The 22,997-nt window shown below is 41.5% G+C and overlaps 1 protein-coding gene across 1 annotated transcript in view; it reads right to left on the bottom strand.

The window, feature by feature from the left end:
* Positions 1-3,521: 3,521 nt before the first annotated feature.
* The window catches only part of APH1B (aph-1 homolog B, gamma-secretase subunit), a 37,970-nt gene continuing 18,494 nt past the window's right edge, over positions 3,522-22,997 (bottom strand). The window contains exons 5-6 of the mRNA XM_082617314.1: positions 18,182-18,309; positions 3,522-7,427 (exon numbers count right to left, since the gene is read on the bottom strand). Of these exons, the coding sequence (XP_082473440.1) occupies positions 7,260-7,427; positions 18,182-18,309 (296 nt within the window). The 3' untranslated portion in view covers positions 3,522-7,259. The remainder of the gene's footprint in view (positions 7,428-18,181; positions 18,310-22,997) is intronic.

Here is a 22,997-nt window from a genome sequence, read left to right as displayed (position 1 = left end):
CCCATTAGAGAACTGAGGTCTCAAGACAAGCCATCATCCTGAAATCTGGAGAGACAGATGAATCCAGAGAGCCACAGCTGAGATTTGCTTACCTAGAGCAGAAGTTGGTGGAGCCATAAACAGGTAGGGACACTTAAATGCTAATTTTGACAAATTGCTAGAGCCTAAGGATAGAATAGCTTAAAAGTGAGAAATTCCTAAGACTAGAACAGAGTCTTAAGAACCCCACACTTTTGAGGGTTTTACCTCCAGGAGCCCTGCCAAATTCTCAGTGAAGAGCCCTCTGTGGCTCTGGCAGGGAGAGGGTAAGGATAATCATTGTAAAATATGCCCAGAGGGACTTCCCTGGTGTCTCAGTGGTTAAGAATCCTCCTGCAAATGCAGGGGACACAGGTTCGATCCCCGGTCTGGGAAGATCCCACATGCCGTGGGGCAAATAAGCCCATGTGCCACAACTACTGAGCCTGTGCTCTAGAGCCCGTGAGCCACAACTACTGAGCCTGTGTGCCACAACTACTGAAGCCCGCACGCTTAGAGCCCGTGCTCCACAAGAGAAGCCGCTGCAATGAGAAGCCCGAGCACCGCAATGAGCCCCCGCTTGCCGCAACTAGAGAAAGCCTGCACGCAGCAACGAAGACCCAACACAGCCAAAATTAAATAAGTAAATTTATTTTTAAAAAAAGAAAAAAAAAGTAAAATATGCCCAGAGCGTTCTCCATAACAAAGGCCTACTTTCCAGGAGAAAAGACAGTACAAGAGCCTTATCCCACCTAGAAGAAGGGCATTTCTCCCACTCCAGCCCACTTTAGCCTTCCTGTCTCACCTAAGGGGAGGAATAGAACTAAGAGACACTTACTTAAGAGATGTAGCCCCACCAAAAAACTGAGATTTAGTCTTAAGATTATAGGACATGGCCCCTCTCCCACACCAACCTTATTGCCACCTCAGTAGGGCTCCAGTATAAAAACAGTGGGTTACAGTTCAAAGATCTGCAAGACATAGACTTTCTTTGAGAAGGAGCACAGGGGAAGCCCAAAGTCAAGAGGGGAGACAACAACAAGGACACTAGAGGAACTTGAAGCCTCTGGTACTTAGAGCTGCAGCAAACATTAAATACAGTCCAGGTTTTGCCCAGAGTGACATAAAACTTACACTAAAGGCCTATTTACTTCAGTTCCTATTACCTAATATATGATGTACAGCTTGCAATAAATAATCACAAGGCATATTACAAGGCAAGAAAAAACACTCTGAAGCAATATAGCGATAGTCAGATTTTCTAGTTCTTCTTGAGTGAGCTTTTTTAAAAAGGAATTTGTCTACTTCATTTAAATTTTTAATTTACTGCCTTTAAGCTATTCATAATATTCCCTTTTTACTTAATAATGTAGAGGCTGTATTGATGTCTCCACTTATTCCTGATACTCATAATTTGTGCCCTCTTTTTTTCCTTATCAATCTGGACACAGCTTTACCAATTGTATTGATTTTCTCAAAGAACCAGAGTTTCCTTTTATTGACTGCTCCATTGTTTTTTCTGCCTTCTATCTGACTTCTGCTATTCTCTTCATTACTTCCTTTCTTCGGCTTATTCTAGCTTTAGTTTGTTCCTCTGTTTCTAGTTTCTTAAGTAGAAGTTTAAGCTCTTGCTTTTAAACATTTTAACTTATCTAATGTAAGCATTTAATGCTAAAAAACTTCCCACTCTATTCTCTCCTTAGGGACTTTGCTTTGGCAACTATCCCCTCTCTTGCATCAATGTTTCCCTTTCCACTGAATCATCCCCATCTTCATATAAACATGCTGTTACAGAGAAAAAAGAAAAGAAAAGAAGAATGCCGTCTCTTGCCCTCACATCCTCCTCAGGCTATCATCCCATTCCCCTTAGTTATATGGTTATCTGTACTCTACATGCTGTGGCTACTTCCTTATCTCCCAATCTCTATAACCCACTCCACTTAGATGTTGACCCCTACACTAAAATTGCTTTTATCAAAGTCACCAGAAAATTCCATCTCTCCATGTGCAGCAATCAGTTCCTACTCCTCATCTTACTCATTGCTCAGCAGCAGTTGACATACTTCCCCCTGGCTCTCAGGCCACCACACTCCCCTGGTTTTCCTCCTTTCCTCAGTGATGACCCCACCTGCCCTTTCCTACCTGTCAAGTGGAGTGCCTCAGGGTTCAGCCCTCAGTCCCCACCTTTTCCTTTCAACATAACTCCATGACCCACCTGCCCTTCATCCACTCCAAAAATTTTAAGTATCATCTTATGTATTCGAACTATTCTATATTTTTTCCTAATTTGTAGTGCCTTTGTAGCTGCCTTATATATTTCCTAAAAACAAAGATCTCCACCATCTTCTTCTTTTCCATCCTTTTAAAGTATCTCTCTTTCTCTCTCTCTCTCTCACACACACACATACACACACACACACACACACACACACACAAGATAAAGTATCTAACACAATGTTCTGTGCATGGTAAGCCCTGATTAAATGCTGTAGACTCCACCTCTGATTTTGCTCAAGCACAGAAAATATGTATGGATTTACTATTAGGTATAAGCAGGATTTACAGTGACCCACACTTAAGCAACAAGTACCACCTACTAATTATTGAACCTTAAAGCCAGGACCCACTCAGGGCTCATAATCTACTGTCGTCCCCTTAGAATGTGTCAAATCCCCAATTCTTTTACTAAGGCTGAGACCATAAGCCAGGTGAGTGGTTCCTTCTATTCAGCATTTTCAATAAGGCGAAGGTAAAATATGTAGTTCTTTCCATTGGGGGTTTCTCATATGTTGAGGCTGGTCACAGGGAAATCCCTGTTCCAACTAAATATCAAACAAATAACAATTAAACTAGAGTCACGATTTCAGTGTGGAACGGCCAAAGAAATTGTACGTGAATCTGGGCTGTTACCTGAGGAATGTGCACCTTTTCCATTACAAGTTAGACCAAAGAGTCCTTGATTCCTGAGGATATTTCATCTAATAATACAATTAACATAAACCTGGAACAGCCTCATTTCAAACCAGAGTGAAAAGGCATCACATGGTTTTGCGTTTCAGGCCCTAACAATTCTCTGTGTAGCATGTCTGATGGTGAAGGCCAAGCTCAGCCCCTTAGTTGCACTGACTCCTCACCAAGGGAAGAAAAAACAAAACGACTCTACAGGCTGCTCAGGGTCACTGGGTAGAAACTAAATTGTACTCTCCTAGTCAACCAACTCCCACCTTTAGCCAGTATTCCATGATGGTTTATACATTCACTATTTTACGATTACTTAGGAGACTTTTCAAGGGCTTTCAGGACCTTTGAGGATTCTCCTCCATTTGGTTTATGACACCTCAAGGAACTTCTCTGCACCAAACTGCTTCTGAACACACAGGAACGAAACAGGCCTTATAAATTTTAAATCAGATAACAAAGATTTCTCTTTGAAAAGAGTCTCCGAGTTGACCAGTGACAAATAACATAATGTACAGCCAAGTTTTATAAGAGACAAAAATTGTAAAACAAATACTGCAGGATACACTATTCCAAAGAAGAGGAAACATGAGAAACAAGTAGTGACAATCTTTTTATTGTTTACTGAAAAATACAGCTCTGGAAAGAGTCTATTGCATTGTGTATTGAACACAAGGTCTGACATTGCAAGTATACATGACGTAACAGTATAACTTATATAAAACGATACATATTGTACATAGAGACGGTGCCCACCCCTCTAAACACTAAAATTTAATGGAATGAAGTAAAGTCTTTTATTAAATGAGAAATGTAAACATCGCAACCATAAACAAAGTGCTCTAAGCAAAGAACTTTGAGATTGTTTTGTTGTGACATCTATCTACCTGGAGTTAGGAATGGTGTGGCCTAGGAAAAACTTAGCCAAATAGAAAGCTAGCAATCTCAAGAAGCTCGTCCCGGGGAGTGGGCTGCTGATGCCTGAGACAGGCTGCCACCCTGGCTTCTGCGGAGCCCTCAGGTCCACTCTGACCATTAATCCATGTCTTGGGGCTAGTTTGAGGCGAGTGGGAAGAGGACCAGGTAAGAGGAAGCTTCTGTCGTGACTCCTTATCCTGTACCAACTCTACAGGATAAGGACACCTAGCATTTTTGACGTGTACCTGCCACTCTCAGTAAACAATGAAATGTGCTTGAGAAGAAAAATACTAACATTGGGAACAAAAGCCATCTTCTATACAGTCTTCAGATTCCTTTCAGCCATGTTTTCACTAAGCTGCTTGAAAAGAGGCTGCTACTATATTGCCAGTCACACAGGCTAGGATCAAGGGTAACAAAACTCCTCCCATTACAACTGCTAATTCAGATGAGTTAAAACTAAACACAGGGACTTCCCTGGTGGCGCAGTGGTTAAGAATCCCCCTGCCAATGCAGGGGACAAGGGTTTGAGCCCTGGTCCGGGAAGATCCCACATGCCGCGGAGCAACTAAGCCCGTGTGCCACAGCTACGGAGCCTGCGCTCTAGAGCCTGCGAGCCACAACTACTGAGCCCGTGCCACAACTACTGAAGCCTGCGCTCCTAGAGCCCGTGCTCCACAGCAAGAGAAGCCACCGCAATGAGAAGCCTGTGCACCGCAACGAAGAGTAGCCCCCGCTCGCTGCAACTAGAGAAAGCCTGCGTGCAGCAACAAAGACCCAACGCAACCAAAAATAAATAAATAAAATTTATATTAAAAAAAAAAAGACTAAACACAAATTTATTAGAGAACCAAAATCGATCTCAATTATTCACATGGCAACAGAGTCAGGTGCTGCAACAGCATTCACATTCCAAGGTCAGCTTTAACTATAGCCACACTTCCCTCCAAACTGAGAAAGCCCCGTGTGGAGGAAAACATACAAGACTACCACCACCAGCTCCTCTCCAAATACTATCAGGGCTCAGAAAGCTCAGGAGAGATAACAAACGCAAAAAATAAAAATTAAAAAAATAAAGCACATCTCAATATATACACACAACAGAGGAAGACTACTCCCCCCCTGGGCTTCCTTGGCATTAGGCAAGCAAGGCTACTTGCAGTAACAGTGCCTAAGCTGACTATGGCAATGCTCACAAGAGAAATAAGGAATTACAAAGTTCCTCTATTCATAGGTAATCAAGGATTATTAAATGAACTATTAAATAAAACTAAGACAGCAGTCTCACCATCAAAGGCAATTTTCTTCCTGCCCGAGATGCTTTTATAAATGAGATGTCACAATATCCCAGATTCCTTACTTAATATTAAACTATTAATGCACACAGGACATCCTCAGAGCTCAAGCATGAGTAATATTAATATTCTCAGATATTTCTATACTTTACAGATCAGCAAATATTTAACCAGACTATCCGTTTAAGAGATGTGTATGTCAACAGTAATAACCAACTCTATACTTTTCTTAACCTGTTCATCAAAGAATACCATGCTCCAATAGGAATGAAGCCCAGTTCAGTGGGTATCTTGTCCCCCTCAACTCTGCACAATAGATTTCACTATTCAGTCTCTATGTCCTTGGCTCTTCTATGACTCACCTAGTTTAAAAAAAATCTTGTAAAAAGGTGGAAAATTGTAAACCCCAGCAAAAACATTGGTATTAGTGCTGAAGTAAGCTTTAGCGGAATAACTATAATTGCTTATGGGACTGTTTACAGCCTTGCTAGAAACCCTATTCCTCCTGAATCCCTAGATTGAAAAATTCAAATAATTTAAACATGAGAGGGGATTTCTCTGATAAAGGTCTAGTTCACGTGTAAGGTTCTGGTCCCTGGAATGATGTGTGGCTAACCCAAAATACTGGCTGCGTTTCCATTTTAAACATGTCTGTTATTCTTCCCCACCACAGTACTGTCAAATTCTCCCATCTGTCACATCACTAGTGAGTCCTCTCATTTGCTGCTTCTATTTCTTTTGGCTGTTCTACTGCACATACGGGATTCACTGAGCTTCTCACTTAAATGTGTAGGGAATTTACATTTCACACTATCAGCTTCCTAAAAGCCATCAACTGGGAACAATTGCTCTTTACAAAGGAAACCAAAAGCGTTGTTTGGAAGCTGAACAAACATCTTAGATATTCCTATAAAGGGAATGCTCTGTCAGCAAAACCCAGAGACATTTACAAGATCTAAAGATTATATGGGCTATGTTAAAAGTGTGAATTTGGCAGTTTAAGTCCAATTTTTCACTACACCATTTGGGGAGAAGTACTAGTTAATATCACAGGAGCAAATTATAAGTGTCAACACCTCCCTACTAGCTTGTTTTCCTCCTGCTTTTCGTAAACTTCTGCCAGCTCCAGTGAAGCCTATTCCAGGGTACATCACTCAGCAACCTGCAGAGCTGCTCAGAGATAGAACAACAGGCTTCACCTCAACTAATCCAGCAGCAAGCACTCAGCTGGTAAACACTGCCTTGGGGCAGAGCCCATGGAAAGCCTTGAGCCCAGGAAAGACTTACAGAAGTTGCACAAAAATTCTTGGTTTTATATCATCTTCCCAGGAAGTTGGAAAATAATTGGTTTTTAGTTAAAGAAACATAATCTATGCTCAAAAATGTGATGTAATGTAATGCTTCAAACAAGCAAAATCGCGAATGAAAAAACTAGAGGAAAATACAGTCTATTAATCAATAGCTTACTTTGGTTAAATGACCATAGTTAGTCAGTGCAATGTATTATTATAGTTAGAAGCACGGCCTACCATGTTCTCATAAAACAGGGTACCAGTGAAGGATGTGAAACTGGTTCACAGAGATAATAGCCCTTTAGCCTTCTGTGACTTCAAAACTCGAAAAGACAAAGGCTAACCAGGATTTGACCTTCAGATACTTACTTGCCCAACACAGGCCGAGTTAAGAGACAGCTAAACATCTGATTCTTATTCACTTACGGTGTTCTCAGGAAGTTCCTGTTTGGACACCGATGGTTCTCAACCTGGCTGCACATCAGAGTCATCTGGGAAGCTTTAAAAAATCACCAAATGCCCAGACCAATTAAATCTGGAGGGTGGAGTCCAGAAATCAGTATTCTTTATGCTTTCCCAGGTAGTTCTTTCTGATGTGCAGCCTGGCTGCACACCACTGATGAATCCCTTTCAGAAAGCTGTTGCATGAAAGCCATGCTGTAACTAGATAGTTTGTTTTTTTCTAATTCCACCAGGAAAAGGGATTTTTAGAAAAAGGCACCGTTGCGCTTCCTCTAAAGAGGCAGCTTACTGTTTGAGAAGCGCTGGTCCTTGGAGGTTATCTGGAGCGCTGGTTGAAGAGGAGGGAGTCCTTGTCTTGGCAAAGCAGGCAGAGTTTCAGGCTTCGGCAGCTGCCTCCAGAGACAAAGAAAGCCCAGATGCCCGTGAGCACCAGGATGATGTATGCCAACACCAGATTTAATCCAGAATAAGGACTTATGAAGGTCTGCAAGGGGAAAATAACAGCAAGCTTATTAAACATGTGGAGTAACCAAAGAAAAAGGAAAATATGAAATACTTTCAATAGCTGAGGTGTGTTTCACCAAACATGCGATGTACGTCATGCACCCACAAAGACACATAGGACTAACCTAGTCAACAGACACTAGCCCGTAAGTCTGTTTCTGTGTAAGTGAAAAGGGACTGAGGTAAAACTAAAATAACACCAGTAAGGCGCTTATGACAGGTTCTGGCACAGGGTATCTGAGAATAGTCCTGATAACAATCATTGCCACGTGCGGCAGAGTTAGTGTTGTCCCAGCTTCCCCAAGTCTTCCGTGTTGGTCTCCACGGCACACGCGGCACGTTGAGGGCAGCAGCAGGAAGGGCCAGCGAGCGTGCCTGAGGTGCTGTGCTGTGTACTTATCACCTGGGTCACACATTCCAGTCCCACGATGATAACCTGTGAGTTAAGGGCCCATTTCATAGAAGAACAATCTCAGATTTAAGAACCTGACAGGCTAGGCAGCCAGGAAAAGTGAAGCCAGATCTGGCTCCCAAAGTGAAAAGATGCTGGGTGTAGGAGAGCTTTTGACTAGAGTGAGGCAGGGGGCATCTCTATCTAGTTGAGGATGGGCAGGAAAGTGCCCACGGCTGGTGAAGATGCAGGAAGGCTGAGACGCGGAGAGTTTATTTGCCTTGAGCAAAAGGACAGCTTTTTAGAGGTGGGAACTGTAACCTGGCCGCCAAGCTTCTCTTTGGGTCTGTGGAGAGAAAATATTGGGTTGGCCAAAGGTTCATTCGTTTTTTTTCCGTAAGCTGGCTGTAGTAGCACTTAGTTGTCTTTCACTTCATTCAAAACAATTTTGTTAGATTGTATGTGACAGCTGTCATATCAGCATGCGTTTAAAAAAAGACTTATCAAAATTGGTGACTTTTTGTGTAGCCATCTTAATATTGAAGATGGAGAAAAAAGGCAACATTTTCAGCATATTATGCTTTATTATTTCAAGAAAGGTAAAAACACAACCGAAATGCAAAAAAGATTGTGCAGTGTATGGCAAAGGTGCTGTGACTGATCGAACGTGTCAAAAGTGGTGGGCAAAGTTTCGTTCTGGAGATTTCTCACTGGACCATGCTCCACAGTTGGGTAGACCAGTTGAAGTCGATAGCAATCAAATCAAGACATTAACTGAGAACAATCAATTTTATACCACGCAGCAGATAGCTGACATACTCAAAATATCAAAATCAAGCATTGAAAATCATTTGCACCAGCTTGGTTATGTTAATCGCTTTGATGTTTGGGTTCCACATAAGTGAAAAAAACCTTCTTGACCGTATTTCCGCATGCGATTCTCTACTTAAACGTAATGAAAACGTTCCGTTTTTAAAACCAATTGTGATGGGCAGTGAAAAGTGGATACTGTACAACAGTATGGAATGGAAGAGATGGTGGGGCAAGCAAAATGAACCACCACCGACCACACCAAAGGCTGGTCTTCATCCAAAGAAGGTGACGTTGTGTAGATGGTGGGACTGGAAGGGAGTCCTTTATTACGAGCTCCTTCCGGAAAACCAAACGATTAATTCCAACAAGTACCGCTCCCAATTAGACCAACTGAAAGCCGCACTCAACGAAAAGCGGCCAGAATAGTCAACAGAAAAAGCATAATCTTCCATCAGGATAATGCAAGACAACATGTTTCTTTGATGACCAGGCAAAAAGCTGTTACAGCTTGGCTGGGAAGTTCTGATTCATCCACCATATTCACCACACATTGCAGCTTCGGATTTCCATTTATTTCGGTCTTCACAAAATTCTCTTAATGGAAAAAATTTCAATTCCCTGGAAGACTGTAAAAGGCACCTGGAACAGTTCTTTGCTCAAAAAGATAATCAGTTTTAGGAAGACAGAATTACAAAGTTGCCTGAAAAATAGCAAAAGGTAGTGGAACAAAACAGTGAATACGCTGTTCAATAAAGTTCTCGGTGAAAATGAAATATGTGTATTTTGACTTAAAAACCCGAAGGAACTTTTTGGCCAATCCAATATATTCAAATGGCAACCCTAGAAGGTAATCAGCAGACAGACCTAATGAAATACCCAACAGAAGATAGATGTTACATAACCAGGGCCCAGTTTTTAACCATTTCTGTGTTAACTGGCTCTTAGAGCTAGCAAGAAAGTGAGACAAGTCCAGGTTACTTTAGTAAACATCCTTAGTATTAAGGGAACGTGAGGGAATAGCATCCTTTTCAGCTGCACAATCGCTGAGGGTTCCAAACGTTCATTTAAACACTGCTGATGCGATGCTGTGAGGTACCAGTGCAGACCACAGTGCCCACCCTAATGGAGCTTATATGCCAGTAAGGGAGACAGGTGATGAATGAAGAAACAAATAATTCCAAATTGTGATGAGTGCCAGGACAGAATAACTACCACTGAGATGGCGCTAGCATAGGTAAGAACAAGGCGATCTACCTAGGGGGGTCAAGGAAGGCGCTGAGGAAGCAGCATGTAATCTGAGACTTACAGGAGGAGGAGGGAGCCAGCCTGGTGTAGACCAAGGGAGGGAACCAAAGGAGGGCAAAGAGTTCATTGCAGCTGAGAACCTGAGAGTTGATATAAATGATGTGTAGGGATGGAAGGGCAAGCGCTGAGACAGGAGAGGAAGGCAGGGGCCAGCTACACAGCATGTTGGTGAGGAGGGTGAGTTTTATCCTCAGTGCAGTGGAGGTGCACGGAAGGGTTTTAGGTCGGGGAGCTGAATGATTTTAGATTATTTATTTGTTTATTTTTTGGCCGCCCTGCACTTGTGGGATCTTAGTTCCCCGACCAGGGATTGAACCCGGGCCATGGAAGTGAAAGCGCCAAGTCCTAACCACTGGACCACCGAGGAATTCCCATGATTTTAGATTTTTTAAACTGCAGATAATGGATTCAAGGAGGCTATGGTGAAAGCAGGGAGACTAGTTAGGAAGACTCTGCGCTGAATGAGGAGGGTACAGGTTGGTGACTTAGTCCGGGGTAATGGTGGTAGAGATGGAGAGAGCAGATGATAGGAAGTGATGGGAGTTGCTGGTGGATGGAATGTGAGGGAAAGGGAGAGGCCAAGAATGACTTCCATGTTTCTGGCTTTAGGCAAATGGCGGTGCTATTTAATGAGATACAAAAAGACTTGAGGAAGACCAAGCTTAAAAGACTTGGACTTAATAAGAACCTGCTGTATAAAAAAAATAAAGCAGTCTTAGAAGCGTGGTTGGACAGAAGGCAAAATGCGCTAGAAGCATGAGAGAAGAAGCAGAGACAGAGTTTGCGGAGATAACGCTTTGAGAAATTTTGCTGCGATGGGAACCAGAAAAAAAAGTCATAGCTCGAAGGAGAACAGGCAATAATGAAGAGTTTTATTTCAGATATGTCTATATGCTGGTGAAGAAAGGGACAGGCTGGTGATGTAGGAGAGAGGGCACAGTCAAAGGAGTAAAGTCCTTAAGTAGGAAGGAATTAGGTCTGAAGCCCAAGTGGAGGGACTGACTGGCCTTTTTGTTTTTTGACTGGCCTTTGATAGAAGAAAGGATACTTCCTGTGCTGGGCCAGGGTAAGGTGGGGAGATGGGTTCTTCTTAACAAACAAGAGGCTCTGACTGGGTCAGTCTGTCACCTCTGCCCAGCAGGGGTAGCAGGGGGAGTGCCTCCAAGGCACCTCACCGTCCTCACCCTCACCCTGCCTGCACATGCCCTTGGATTCAGGATACAAAGAGTGACAAGATAAGGTCCCATTACTGATGATCAAACTCTAATTAGAGAGGTAGATGTAAAAACTGTATCAAATAAAATAATGCTGGCTGGGGAGAGGGGTTATAACACAGCTATAAATAAGGGCTAGTGATAGTGCTGAGTCAGAAATGTGCACCTTTTCCAGGGAGGCCTCAGGTGAAACGCTCAGGAGTTTTCCAAACTGACCTAGGTTAGCAGTCATTGCAGATAAACCAGCTCTCCCAGAGTCCGACATTAGCCCCATCAAAAAGTCAGCTAGGCTTGTGTTGGATTGCCTCAGGCCAAACAACCAACAGGGAGGAAACCCAGCCCCACCCATCAGCAGTCAAGCAGACTAAAGTTGAGCTCTGCCCACCAGAGCAACAGTCAGCTCTATCCACCATCAGTCCCTCCCATCAGGAAACTTGCACAAGCCTCTTAGATAGCCATCTCCACCAGAGGGCAGACAGTAGAAGCAAGAAGAACTACAGCCTGTGGAAAAAAAAAACACATTCACAGAAAGATAGACAAGATGAAAAGGCAGAGGGCTATGTACCAGATGAAGGGACAAGATAAAACCCCAGAAAAACAACTAAATGAAATGGAGATAGGCAACTTTCCAGAAAAAGAACTCAGAATAATGATAGTGAAGATGATCCAGGACCTTGGAAAAAGAATGGAGGCAAAGACCGAGACCAATGCAAGAAACGTTTAACAAAGACCTAGAAGAATTAAAGAACAAACAGAGATGAACAATACAATAACTGAAATGAAAAATACACTAGAAGGAATCAATAGCAGAATAACTGAGGCAGAAGAATGGATAAGTGACCTGGAAGACAGAATGGTGGAATTCACTGCTGCAGAACAGAATAAAGAAAAAAGAATGAAAAGAAATGAAAACAGCCTAAGAGACCTCTGGGACAACATTAAACACAACAACATTCACATTAGAGGGGTCCCAGAAGGAGAAAACAGAGAGAAAGGACCAGAGAAAATATGTGAAGAGATTACACTCGAAAACTTAACTAACATGGGAAAGGAAATAGTCACCCAAGTCCAGGAAGCGCAGAGAGTCCCATACAGGATACACCCAAGGAGAAACACGCCAAGACACATAGTAATCAAATTGGCAAAAATTAAACACAAAGAAAAATTATTGAAAGCAGCAAGGGAAAAACAACGAATAACATACAAGGGAACTCCCATAAGGTTAACAGATGATTTCTCAGCAGAAACTCTACAAAGCAGAAGGGAGTGGCATGATATACTTAAAGTGATGAAAGGGAAGAACCTACAACCAAGATTACGCTACTCAGCAAGGATCTCATTCAGATTCGATGGAAAAATCAAAAGCTTTACAGACAAGCAAAAGCTAAGAGAATTCAGCACCACCAAACCAGCTCTACCACAAATGCTAAAGGAACTTCTCTAAGTGGGAAACACAAGAGGAAAAAAAGGACCTACAAAAACAAACCCAGGGCTTCCCTGGTGGCGCAGTGGTTGAGAGTCCGCCTGCCGATGCAGGGGACACGGGTTCGCGCCCCGATCGGGGAAGATCCCACATGCCGCGGAGCGGCTGGGCCCGTGAGCCATGGCCGCTGAGCCTGCGCGTCCGGAGCCTGTGCTCCACAACGGGAGAGGCCACAACAGTGAGAAGCCTGTGTACCACAAAACATAAATAAATAAATTAATTAAAAAAACAAACAAACAAACAAAAAAAACAAACCCAAAACAATTAAGAAAATGGTCATAGGAACATACATATCGATAATTACCTTAAACGTGAATGGATTAAATGCTCCAACCAAAAGACACAGACTGGCTGAATGGATACAAAAATAAGACCCATCTATATGCTGTCTACAAGAGACCCACTTCAGACCTAGGGACACGTACAGACTGAAAGTGAGGGGATGGAAAAACATACTCCATGCAAATGGAAATCAACAAAAAGCTGGAGTAGCAATACTCACATCAGATAAAATAGACTTTAAAATACAGAATGTTACAAGAGACAAGGAAAGACACTACATAATGATCAAGGGATCAATCCAAGAAGAAGATAGAACAATTATAAATACATACGCACCCAACATAGGAGTACCTCAATACATAAGGCCAACTGCTAACAGCTATAAAAGAGGAAATCGACAGTAACACAATAAGAGTGGGGGACTTTAACACCTCACTTACACCAATGGACAGATCATCCAAAATGAAAATAAATAAGGAAACAGAAGCTTTAAATGACACAACAGACCAGATAGGTTTAATTGATATTTATAGGACATTCCATCCAAAAACAGCAGATTACACTTTCTTCTCAAGTGCACACAGAACATTCTCCAGAATAGATCACATCTTGGGTCGCAAATCAAGCCTCAGCCAATTTAAGAAAATTGAAATCATATCAAGCATCTTTTCTAATTATAACACTATGAGATTAGAAATCAATTACAGGGGAAAAAAACGTAAAAAAACACAAACACATGGAGGCTATATAATACGTTACTAAATAACCAAGAGATCACTGAAGAAATCAAAGAGGAAATCAAAAAATACCTAGAGACAAATGACAATGAAAACACGACGATCCCAAACCTATGGGATGAAGCAAAAGCAGTTCTAAGAGAGAAGTTTATAGCTATACAAGCCTACCTCAAGAAACAAGAAAAATCTCAAATAAACAATCTAAACTTACACCTAAAGGAACTAGAGAAAGAAGAACAAAGACCCAAAGTTAGCAGAAGGAAAGAAATCATAAAGATCATAGCAGAAATAAATGAAACAGAAACAAAGAAAACAATAGCAAAGATCAATAAAACTAAAAGCTGGTTCTTTGAGAAGATAAACAAAATTGATAAACCATGAGCCAGACTCATCAAGAAAAAGAGGGAGAGGACTCAAATCAATAAAATTAGAAATGAAAAAGGAGAAGTTACAACAGACACCGCAGAAATACAAAGCATCCTAAGAGACTACTACAAGCAACTCTATGCCAATGCCAATAAAATGGACAACCTGGAAGAAATGGACAAATTCTTAGAAAGGTATAACCTTCCAAGGCTGGACCAGGAAGAAATAGAAAATATGAACAAACTAGTCACAAATAATGAAATTGAAACTGTGATTAAAAATCTTCCAGCAAACAAAAGTCCAGGACCAGATGGCTTCACAGGTGAATTCTATCAAACATTTAGAGACAAGCTAACACCCATCCTTCTCAAACTCTTCCAAAAAATTACAAAGGAAGGAATACTCCCAAACTCATTCTATGAGGCCACCATCACCCTGATACCAAAACCAGACAAGGATACTACAAAAAAAGAAAATTATAGACCAATATCACTGATGAATATAGATGCAAAAATCCTCAAGAAAATACTAGCAAACAGAATCCAACATCACATTAAAAGGATCATACACCATGATCAAGTGGGATTTATCCCAGGGATGCAAGGATTCTTCTATATATGCAAATCAATCAATGTGGTACACCATATTAACAAACTGAAGAATAAAAACCATATGATCAACTCAACAGATGCAGAAAAAGCTTTTGACAAAATTCAACACCCATTTATGATATAAACTCTCCAGAAAGTGGGCAGAGGGAACCTACCTCAACATAATAAAGGCCATATACAAGAAACCCATAGCAAACATCATTCTCAATGGTGAAAAACTGAAAGCATTTTCTCTAAGATCAGGAGGAAGACAAGGATGTCTACTCTCACCACTCTTATTCAACATAGTTTTGGAAGTCCTAGCCACGGCAATCAGAGAAGAAAAAGAGATAAAAGGAATACAAATTGGAAAAGAAGAAGTAAAACTGTCACTGTTTGCAGATGACATGATACTGTACATAGAGATCCTAAAGATGCCACCAGAAAACTACTAGAGCTAATCAATAAATTTGATAAAGTTGCAGGATACAAAATTAATGCACAGAAATCTTTTGCATTCCTACACACTAATGATGAAAAATCTGAAGGAGAAATTAAGGAAACACTCCCATTTACCACTGCAACAAAAAGAATAAAATACCTAGGGAGACAAAAGACCTGTATGCAGAAAACTATAAGACACTGATGAAAGAAATTAAAGATGATACCAACAGATGGAGAGATATACCATGTTCTTGGATTGGAAGAATCAATATTGTGAAAATGACTACACTACCCAAAGCAATCTACAGATTCCATTCAACCCCTATCAAATTACCAATGGCATTTTTTATAGAGCTAGAACAAAAAAATCTTAAAATTTGTATGGAGACACTAAAGACCCCGAATAGCCAAAGCACTCTTGAGGGAAAAAAACGGAGCTGGAGGAATCAGACTTCCTGACTTCAGACTATATTACAAAGCTACAGTAATCAAGGCAATATGGTACTGACACAAAAACAGAAACATAGATCAATGGAACAAGATAGAAAACCCAGAGATAAACCCATGCACCTATGGTCAACTAGTCTATGACAAAGGAGGCAAGGATATACAATGGAGAAAAGACAGTCTCCTCAATAAGTGGTGCTGGGAAAACTGGACAGTTACATGTAAAAGAATGAAATTAGAACACTCCCTAACACCATACACAAAAATAAACTCAAAATGGATTAGAGACCTAAATGTAAGACCAGACACTATAAAACTCTTAGAGGAAAACATAGGAAGAACACTCTTTGACATAAATCACAGCAGGACCTTTTCTGATCCATCTCCTAGAGGAACGCAAATAAAAAGAAAAATCAACAAATGGGACCTAATGAAACATAAAAGCATTTTCACAGCAAAAGAAACCATAAACAAGACGAAAAGACAATCCTCAAAATGGGAGAAAATATTTGCAAACAAATCAATGGACAAAGGATTAATCTCCAAAATATATAAACAGCTCATGGAGCTCAATATTAAAAAAACAAACAACCCAATCCAAAAATGGGCAGAAGACCTAAATAGACATTTCTCCAAAGAAGACATACAGATGACCAAGAAGCACATGAAAAGCTGCTCAACATTACTAATTATTAGAGAAATGCAAATCAAAACTACAATGAGGTACCACCTCACACCAGTTAGAATGGGCGTCATCAGAAAATCTACAAACAATAAATGCTGGAGAGGGTGTGGAGAAAAGGTAACCTTCTTGCACTGTTGGTGGGAATGTAAATTGATACAGCCACTATGGAGAACAGTATGGAGGTTCCTTAAAAAACTAAAAATCGAATTACCATATGATCCAGCAATCTCACTACTGGGCATATACCCTGAGAAAACCATAATTCAAAAAGACACATGCACCCCAATGTTCACTGCAGCACTATTTACAATAGCCAGGACATGGAAGCAACCTAAATGCCTATCGACAGACGAATGGATAAAGAAGATGTGGTACATATATACAATGGAATACTACTCAGCCATAAAACGGAACAAAATTGGGTCATTTGTTGGGACGTGGATGGAACTAGAGACTGTCATACAGAGTGAAGTAAGTCAGAAAGAGAACAACAAATATATTAACACATATATGCGGAACCTAGAAAAATGGTACAGATGATGAACCAGTTTGCAGGGCAGAAATTGAGACACAGATGTAGAGAACAAATGTATGCACACCAAGGGGGAAAAGCAGCGGCAGGTGGGGGTGGTGGTGATGAATTGGGAGATTGGGGTTCACATGTACACACTGATGTGTATAAAATGGATGACTAGGGCTTCCCTGGTGGCGCAGTGGTTGAGAGTCCGCCTGCCGATGCACGGGACACGGGTTCGTGCCCTGGTCCAGGAAGATCCCACATGCCGCGGAGCGGCTGGGCCCATGAGCCATGGCCACTGAGCCTGCGCGTCCGGAGCCTGTGCTCCGCAACGGGAGAGGGCACAACAGGGAGAGAGGCCCGCGTACCGCCAAAAAAAAAAAAAAAAAAAAAAGGATGACTAATAAGAACCTGCTATATAAAAAAATATATAAAATAAAATAAAAAAATTAAAAAAAAAGATTTGACTTTACATAGCTGCCGTCATATTAAGGGTAACTTTAGTATCCTGTATGACTGAAAGGTTTTAGGTAAGAAAGGCAATAAGATTGTTTTTTAGATGGAACAGAGAACAAGAAGCCCAGTATAAGAAAACCTGATATGAACTCTAAATGGATGGAGAGGAGAGAAACATGAGGCAGGCCACCATCAGAAGGAAGCTTTTCAATACTGTAGGTCAGAAATGATAAAGGTCTGGACAAAGCAGTGGCTGGGATAATTCTGATGTAAGTATATGACACATTACAATTAAACTAAGACCAAAGCATTAAACAGTGCTTAAACAATACATCAAGTATTCTTTTTAAATTACTTTTGAAAACTGGCATTATAATGTCAGTGAGGAGAGAGTAAGATGGGCACTCTTGACATTGATCAGAATGCGTAAAAATAGTACAACCCTTGTCCAGAGTATTTTAGCAATTTGCATCAGGGGCTTTAAAAATATTCACACCATTTGACTTCAAAAATCCATTCCTTGGAATCTAAACAATGAATTGAAAAAGTTTCACACACAAAGTTGTTCCAGACAGCATTATAATAACCAAAAGTAGAAAAACAAGTTATCAATCAGTTAAGCAAACTATAACTTTATGTAATGATCTAAAGCCACTAAAACTTAAATATTAAAAGGATTTATAATAACATGGAAATTGTTTAAGATGTGTTACATAACGTAAGCATAATGCAAGCCTATTTCAGTTTGACTCTACCCATTAAAAGACACATACCAAAAAAAGACCCAAAAAACTTTTATGAGACCAACCAACAAATTAATAGTTATCTTTCTATGGTAAGAAATAGATGATTTATCTATCATTCATTCATTCTTTCTTTTAAATGACTTTTCTGAATTTCCTCATTTTCCTATGAGCATGTATTTCATTCAGAGTGGAATCTACCACTTTAGATATGCAGACTTGAGCTCCAAAAACCAGTTTGAGCATGGTAGCAATACTCACCAGGGCTGACACCAGTAGATGGATCAGAAGAACTACAAGCAGGGTGTACCACTTTTTCTTCTCACAGCCATCAAAAAACACAATGCCCCAGAACGTGTGCAGCAATATGATCACCAGAGTCATGAAAGCTGAAAGACAGGCAACCATTAGTGCCCAGTCACAGGACAACAAACCCCAAAGCCCACTAAACACCTAGTCCTGGGACAACGCTCTTGGGGTACCCCACACTACTGTGAGGGTTCAACCCTATCTGACAGAAGCGGGACCCTGACACATATTTGCTTGAATAGTAACTGTGAGAGCAGCATTCCTGAACCAGGGGGCCAACTCTGAAGCAGCTTCTCATCTAGAATGTGAACTTGTGAAACAAAAAGTCAACTTGGGGGCTTCCCTGGTGGCGCAGTGGTTGGGGGTCCACCTGCCGATGCAGGGGACACGGGTTCGTGCCCCGGTCTGGGAGGATCCCACATGCCGCAGAGCGGCTGGGCCCGTGAGCCGTGGCCGCTGGGCCTGCGGGTCCAGAGCCTGTGCTCTGCAGTGTGAGAGGCCACAACAGTGAGAGGCCCGCATACCGCAAAAAAAAAAAAAAAAAAAAAAAGTCAACTTGGATCTGGCTTTCAAGGAGTTTCTCTTAGGAATGCAATAAAATTACTGTGATATCTAATCAGCTTTTCTCCAAATTAGCCTTCTGCACTAATTGCGAAACTCCCACCCTCCCCCGACACCGCACCACACAGCATGTGGGATCTTAGTTCCCTGACCAGGGATCAAACCAGCACACTCCCAACCCCACATTGGAAACTCTTAACCAACGGACTGCCAGGGAGGTCCCTGAGAAACTTTTCTCAATTAAAAGAAGTGTCTTCGGGCTTCCCTGGTGGCGCAGTGGTTGAGAATCTGCCTGCCAATGCAGGGGACACGGGTTCAAGCCCTGGTTTGGGAAGATCCCACATGCCGCAGAGCAACTGGGCCCATGAGCCACAATTACTGAGCCTGCACATCTGGAGCCCGTGCTCCGCAACAAGAGAGGCCGCGATAGTGAGAGGCCCGCGCACCGCGATGAAGAGGGGCCCCCACTTGCCACAACTAGAGAAAACCCTCGCACAGAAACGAAGACCCAACACAGCCATTAATTAATTAATTAATTAATTGTTTTTAAAAAAGTGTCTTCAATTTAAGCAAGCCTTCTTATTAAAGTGAAATTTCTCCTTGGATTTTTTAAGAACAATGGAAGATAAAAATATTAGAAATTGCAGTAATTATCCAAGATTCTTTCTTTTTTTAACATCTTTATTGGAGCATAATTGCTTTACAATCGTGTGTTAGTTTCTGCTTTATAACAAAGTGAATCAGGTATACATATACACATGTCCCCATATCTCCTCCCTCTTGCGTCTCCCTCCCACCCTCCCTATCCCACCCCTCTAGGTGGACACAAAGCATGAGCTGGTCTCCCTGCTTCCCACTAGTGGGCTGCTTCCCACTAGCTATCTATTCTACATTTGGTAGTGTATATATGTCCACGCCACTCTCTCACTTCATCCCAGCTTACCCTTCCCCCTCCCCGTATCCTCAAGTCCATTCTTTACGTCTGTGTCTTTATTCCTGTCCTGCCCCTAGGTTCTTCAGAACCATTTGTTTTTTAACTCGCTACACATAATTCAATTTTGTTTCTTTTTTTCTTTTTTTCAATTAATTAATTTATTCATTTATTTTATTTTTGGCTGTGTTGGGTCTTCATTTCTGTGCGAGGGCTTTCTCCAGTTGCGGCAAGCGGGGGCCACTCTTCATCGCGGTGCGCGGGCCTCTCACTATCGTGGCCTCTCTTGTTGCAGAGCACAAGCTCCAGACGTGCAGGGTCAGTAATTGTGGCTCATGGGCCTAGTTGCTCCATGGCATGTGGGATCTTCCCAAACCAGGGCTCGAACCCGTGTCCCCTGCATTGGCAGGCAGATTCTCAACCACTGCGCCACCAGGGAAGCCCCCTCAATTTCGTTTCTTTTTATGGCTGAGTAATATTCCATTGTATATATGTGCCACATCTTCTTTAGCCATTCATCTGTCGACAGACACTTAGGTTGCTTCCATGTCCTGGCTATTGTAAATAGTGCTGCAGTGAACACTGTGGTACATGATTCTTTTTGAATTATGGTTTTCTCAGGGTATATGCCCAGTAGTGGGACTGCTGGGTCGTGTGGTAGTTCTATTTGTAGTTTTTTAAGGAACCTCCATACTGTTCTCCATAGTGGCTGTATCAATTTACATTCCCACCAACAGTGCAGGAGGGTTCCCTTTTCTCCACTCCCTCTCCAGCATTTATTGTTTGTAGATTTTTTGATGATGGCCATTCTGACTGGTGTGAGGTGATACCTCATTGTAGTTTTGATTTGCATTTCTCTAATGATTAGTGATGTTGAGCATCCCTTCATGTGTTTGTTGGCAATCTGTATATCTTCTTTGAAGAAATGTCTGTTTAGGTCTTCTGCCCATTTTTTATCCAAGATTCTTAAGCAACTGAAACTGAACTTGATCGGCACACACAGGTTTTTCTATGGAATACTGTGTGTGTGCATGTGTGTGCGTGTGTCCTGCATCCTGGACAACATTCCTTACTTAAAGTGAGCAAGTTTCAGAATTCCCTGGCGGTCTAGTAGTTAGGACTCTGCGCTCTCAGTGCTGAGGGCCCAGCTTCAATCCCTGGTCGGGGAACTAAAATCCCACAAGCCACAAGGTGTGGCGGGAAAAAAAAAAAGGAAAGACGAGGTTCCCCATATTCTGAAAGTTTCAACATGAAAAAAGGCACACAGATTTTCCTTTTCCACTATTAACACCCACCAATCTGGCAAAAAGTTAAGTCTGACCATTCTCTTTCACACTGCTGGTAGGCAAACAATCTAGCATTACCTAGCGAAGTTGAAAATTTGCATTCTCTATCACACTCTAGCAATTCCACAGCTAGACCTATACAGTTCTCCCTTGGTATCCGTGGAGGATTGGGTCCAGGACCCCCCATGGATACCAAAACCTGCAGATGCTTAAGTCCCTTATATAAAATGGCATAATATTTGCATATAACCTATGCACAGCACATCCTCCACCGTATACCTTAAATCATCTCTAGATTACTTATAATACCTAATATAATGTAAATGTTATGAGAATAGTTGTAAACACAGTGTAAATTCTATGTAAATAGTAGCTGGAGCCAGGCAAGTACAAGTTTTGCTTTGGGGAATTTTCTTTTCCTGAATATTTTTGATCCATGGTTGGCTGAATCTGTGAATGCAAAACCCACAGATATGGAGGGCTCACTGTATGGACTCTGAAGCAATTTTTGAATCAATAGATCACTAGCACTTGAGCACTTGTTAGAAATGCAAATTCTTGGGACCCACCTCAGACCTCCTGAATCTGACACAATACACCCAGCAATCTATGTTTAAATAGCCCTCCAGGTGATTCTAATGCATGGTCAAGTTTGAGAACCACTGCTGTAGAGAAAGAAACTTTAGTATATTTGTACAAGGAGATATATACAAGAATATTAATGGCAGCACTGTTTGTAATAACAAAAGATGTTCATCATTACCAGAATGGATAAACTGTGGTGTATTCACACTATGGAATGCTTATATGTTCTATAATATAAATGGTCTTAAGAATATAACGTTGAGTCAGGGAAAAGCATATTGTGGGAAAATGACCATTATTTCAGTTATATAAAGTCAAAAACAAACTATTAAAGACGTAACTGTTGAGGCTGGAGGAAAGCAAGTTGTTACATCTAGTGATAGTGTTTCAGAAAATGATGGTAAATTCTTTAAAGCAGAGGAGGGATTTTAAAAAAGAAAAAACTTTGGGACAATGGTAGACGAAACTAAAACGATGCATTTTAATTCCATTGATGATCCCTCAAAGGTCAGTTTCCCTGAAGACAGATGCCTGTTTATGTGATGGTGTAGAGGTGAGACAACTGAAAACACCCAGGAGTTAATTTTATGTCACAAAAGACCAGAGTAGAAATTGTGATCTATAGACACAGATGTTCAAACTCTAAGGTTTTTCTAAAGCCTACACGTCAATTACATGTCAAGAGAAAGAAATGACATCATTAATGAGTCATCTGTTCATGAGCTATGTGAAAGGAAGATCAAAATGGAGTTAGTATTGCTAAGAGAACTCTCCAAATGGAGCCCGGTGGCCATTAAGGAAGTGTAACTTAGGCATGGCTCAGCCGAGATGGAGTCTGACATTTTGACCTGATGAAGTCATCCAGGACACCTGCCAGAAACTCAAGACACTTATTGAACCTTTACCCTAAAATAACTCATGACAGTCTATCCACTTATTGGACCCCTACTCTAAAACAACTTGTGATTCCTTAAGGACAAATATTTTCCAACTTAGGTCAATCACAATTCTCACCAGGCAACTTTTAACAACCTCATCGCCTTTTGTCTTTACAAGCCCGAGTCTATTTCTTCCTTGGAACACTCTTTCAAGATTACACGAAACTGTCTCCTGACTTGCAATTCTTTTTTTAAAAATTAATTAATTAATTATAATTGGCTGCATTGGGTCTTCATTGCTGAGCGTGGGCTTTCTCTAGTTTCAGTGAGTGGGGGCTACTCTTCCTTGTGGTGTGCAGGCTTCTCATTGCGGTGGCTTCTCTTGCTGTGGAGCACAGGCTCTAGGCACGGGCTTCAGTAGTTGTGGCATGCGGGCTCAGTAGTTGTGGCTCACGGGCTCTAGAGCTCAAGCTCAGTAGTTGTGGCGCACGGGCTTAGTTGCTCCGCGGCATGTGGGATCTTCCCAG

Source organism: Mesoplodon mirus, assembly GCF_964341445.2.
Source record: "Mesoplodon mirus genome assembly, chromosome: 4".
Classification (NCBI taxonomy): Eukaryota; Metazoa; Chordata; class Mammalia; order Artiodactyla; family Ziphiidae; genus Mesoplodon; species Mesoplodon mirus.
Note: the sequence above shows the minus strand (reverse complement) of the source record. Positions and strands in the feature narration are given on the sequence as shown.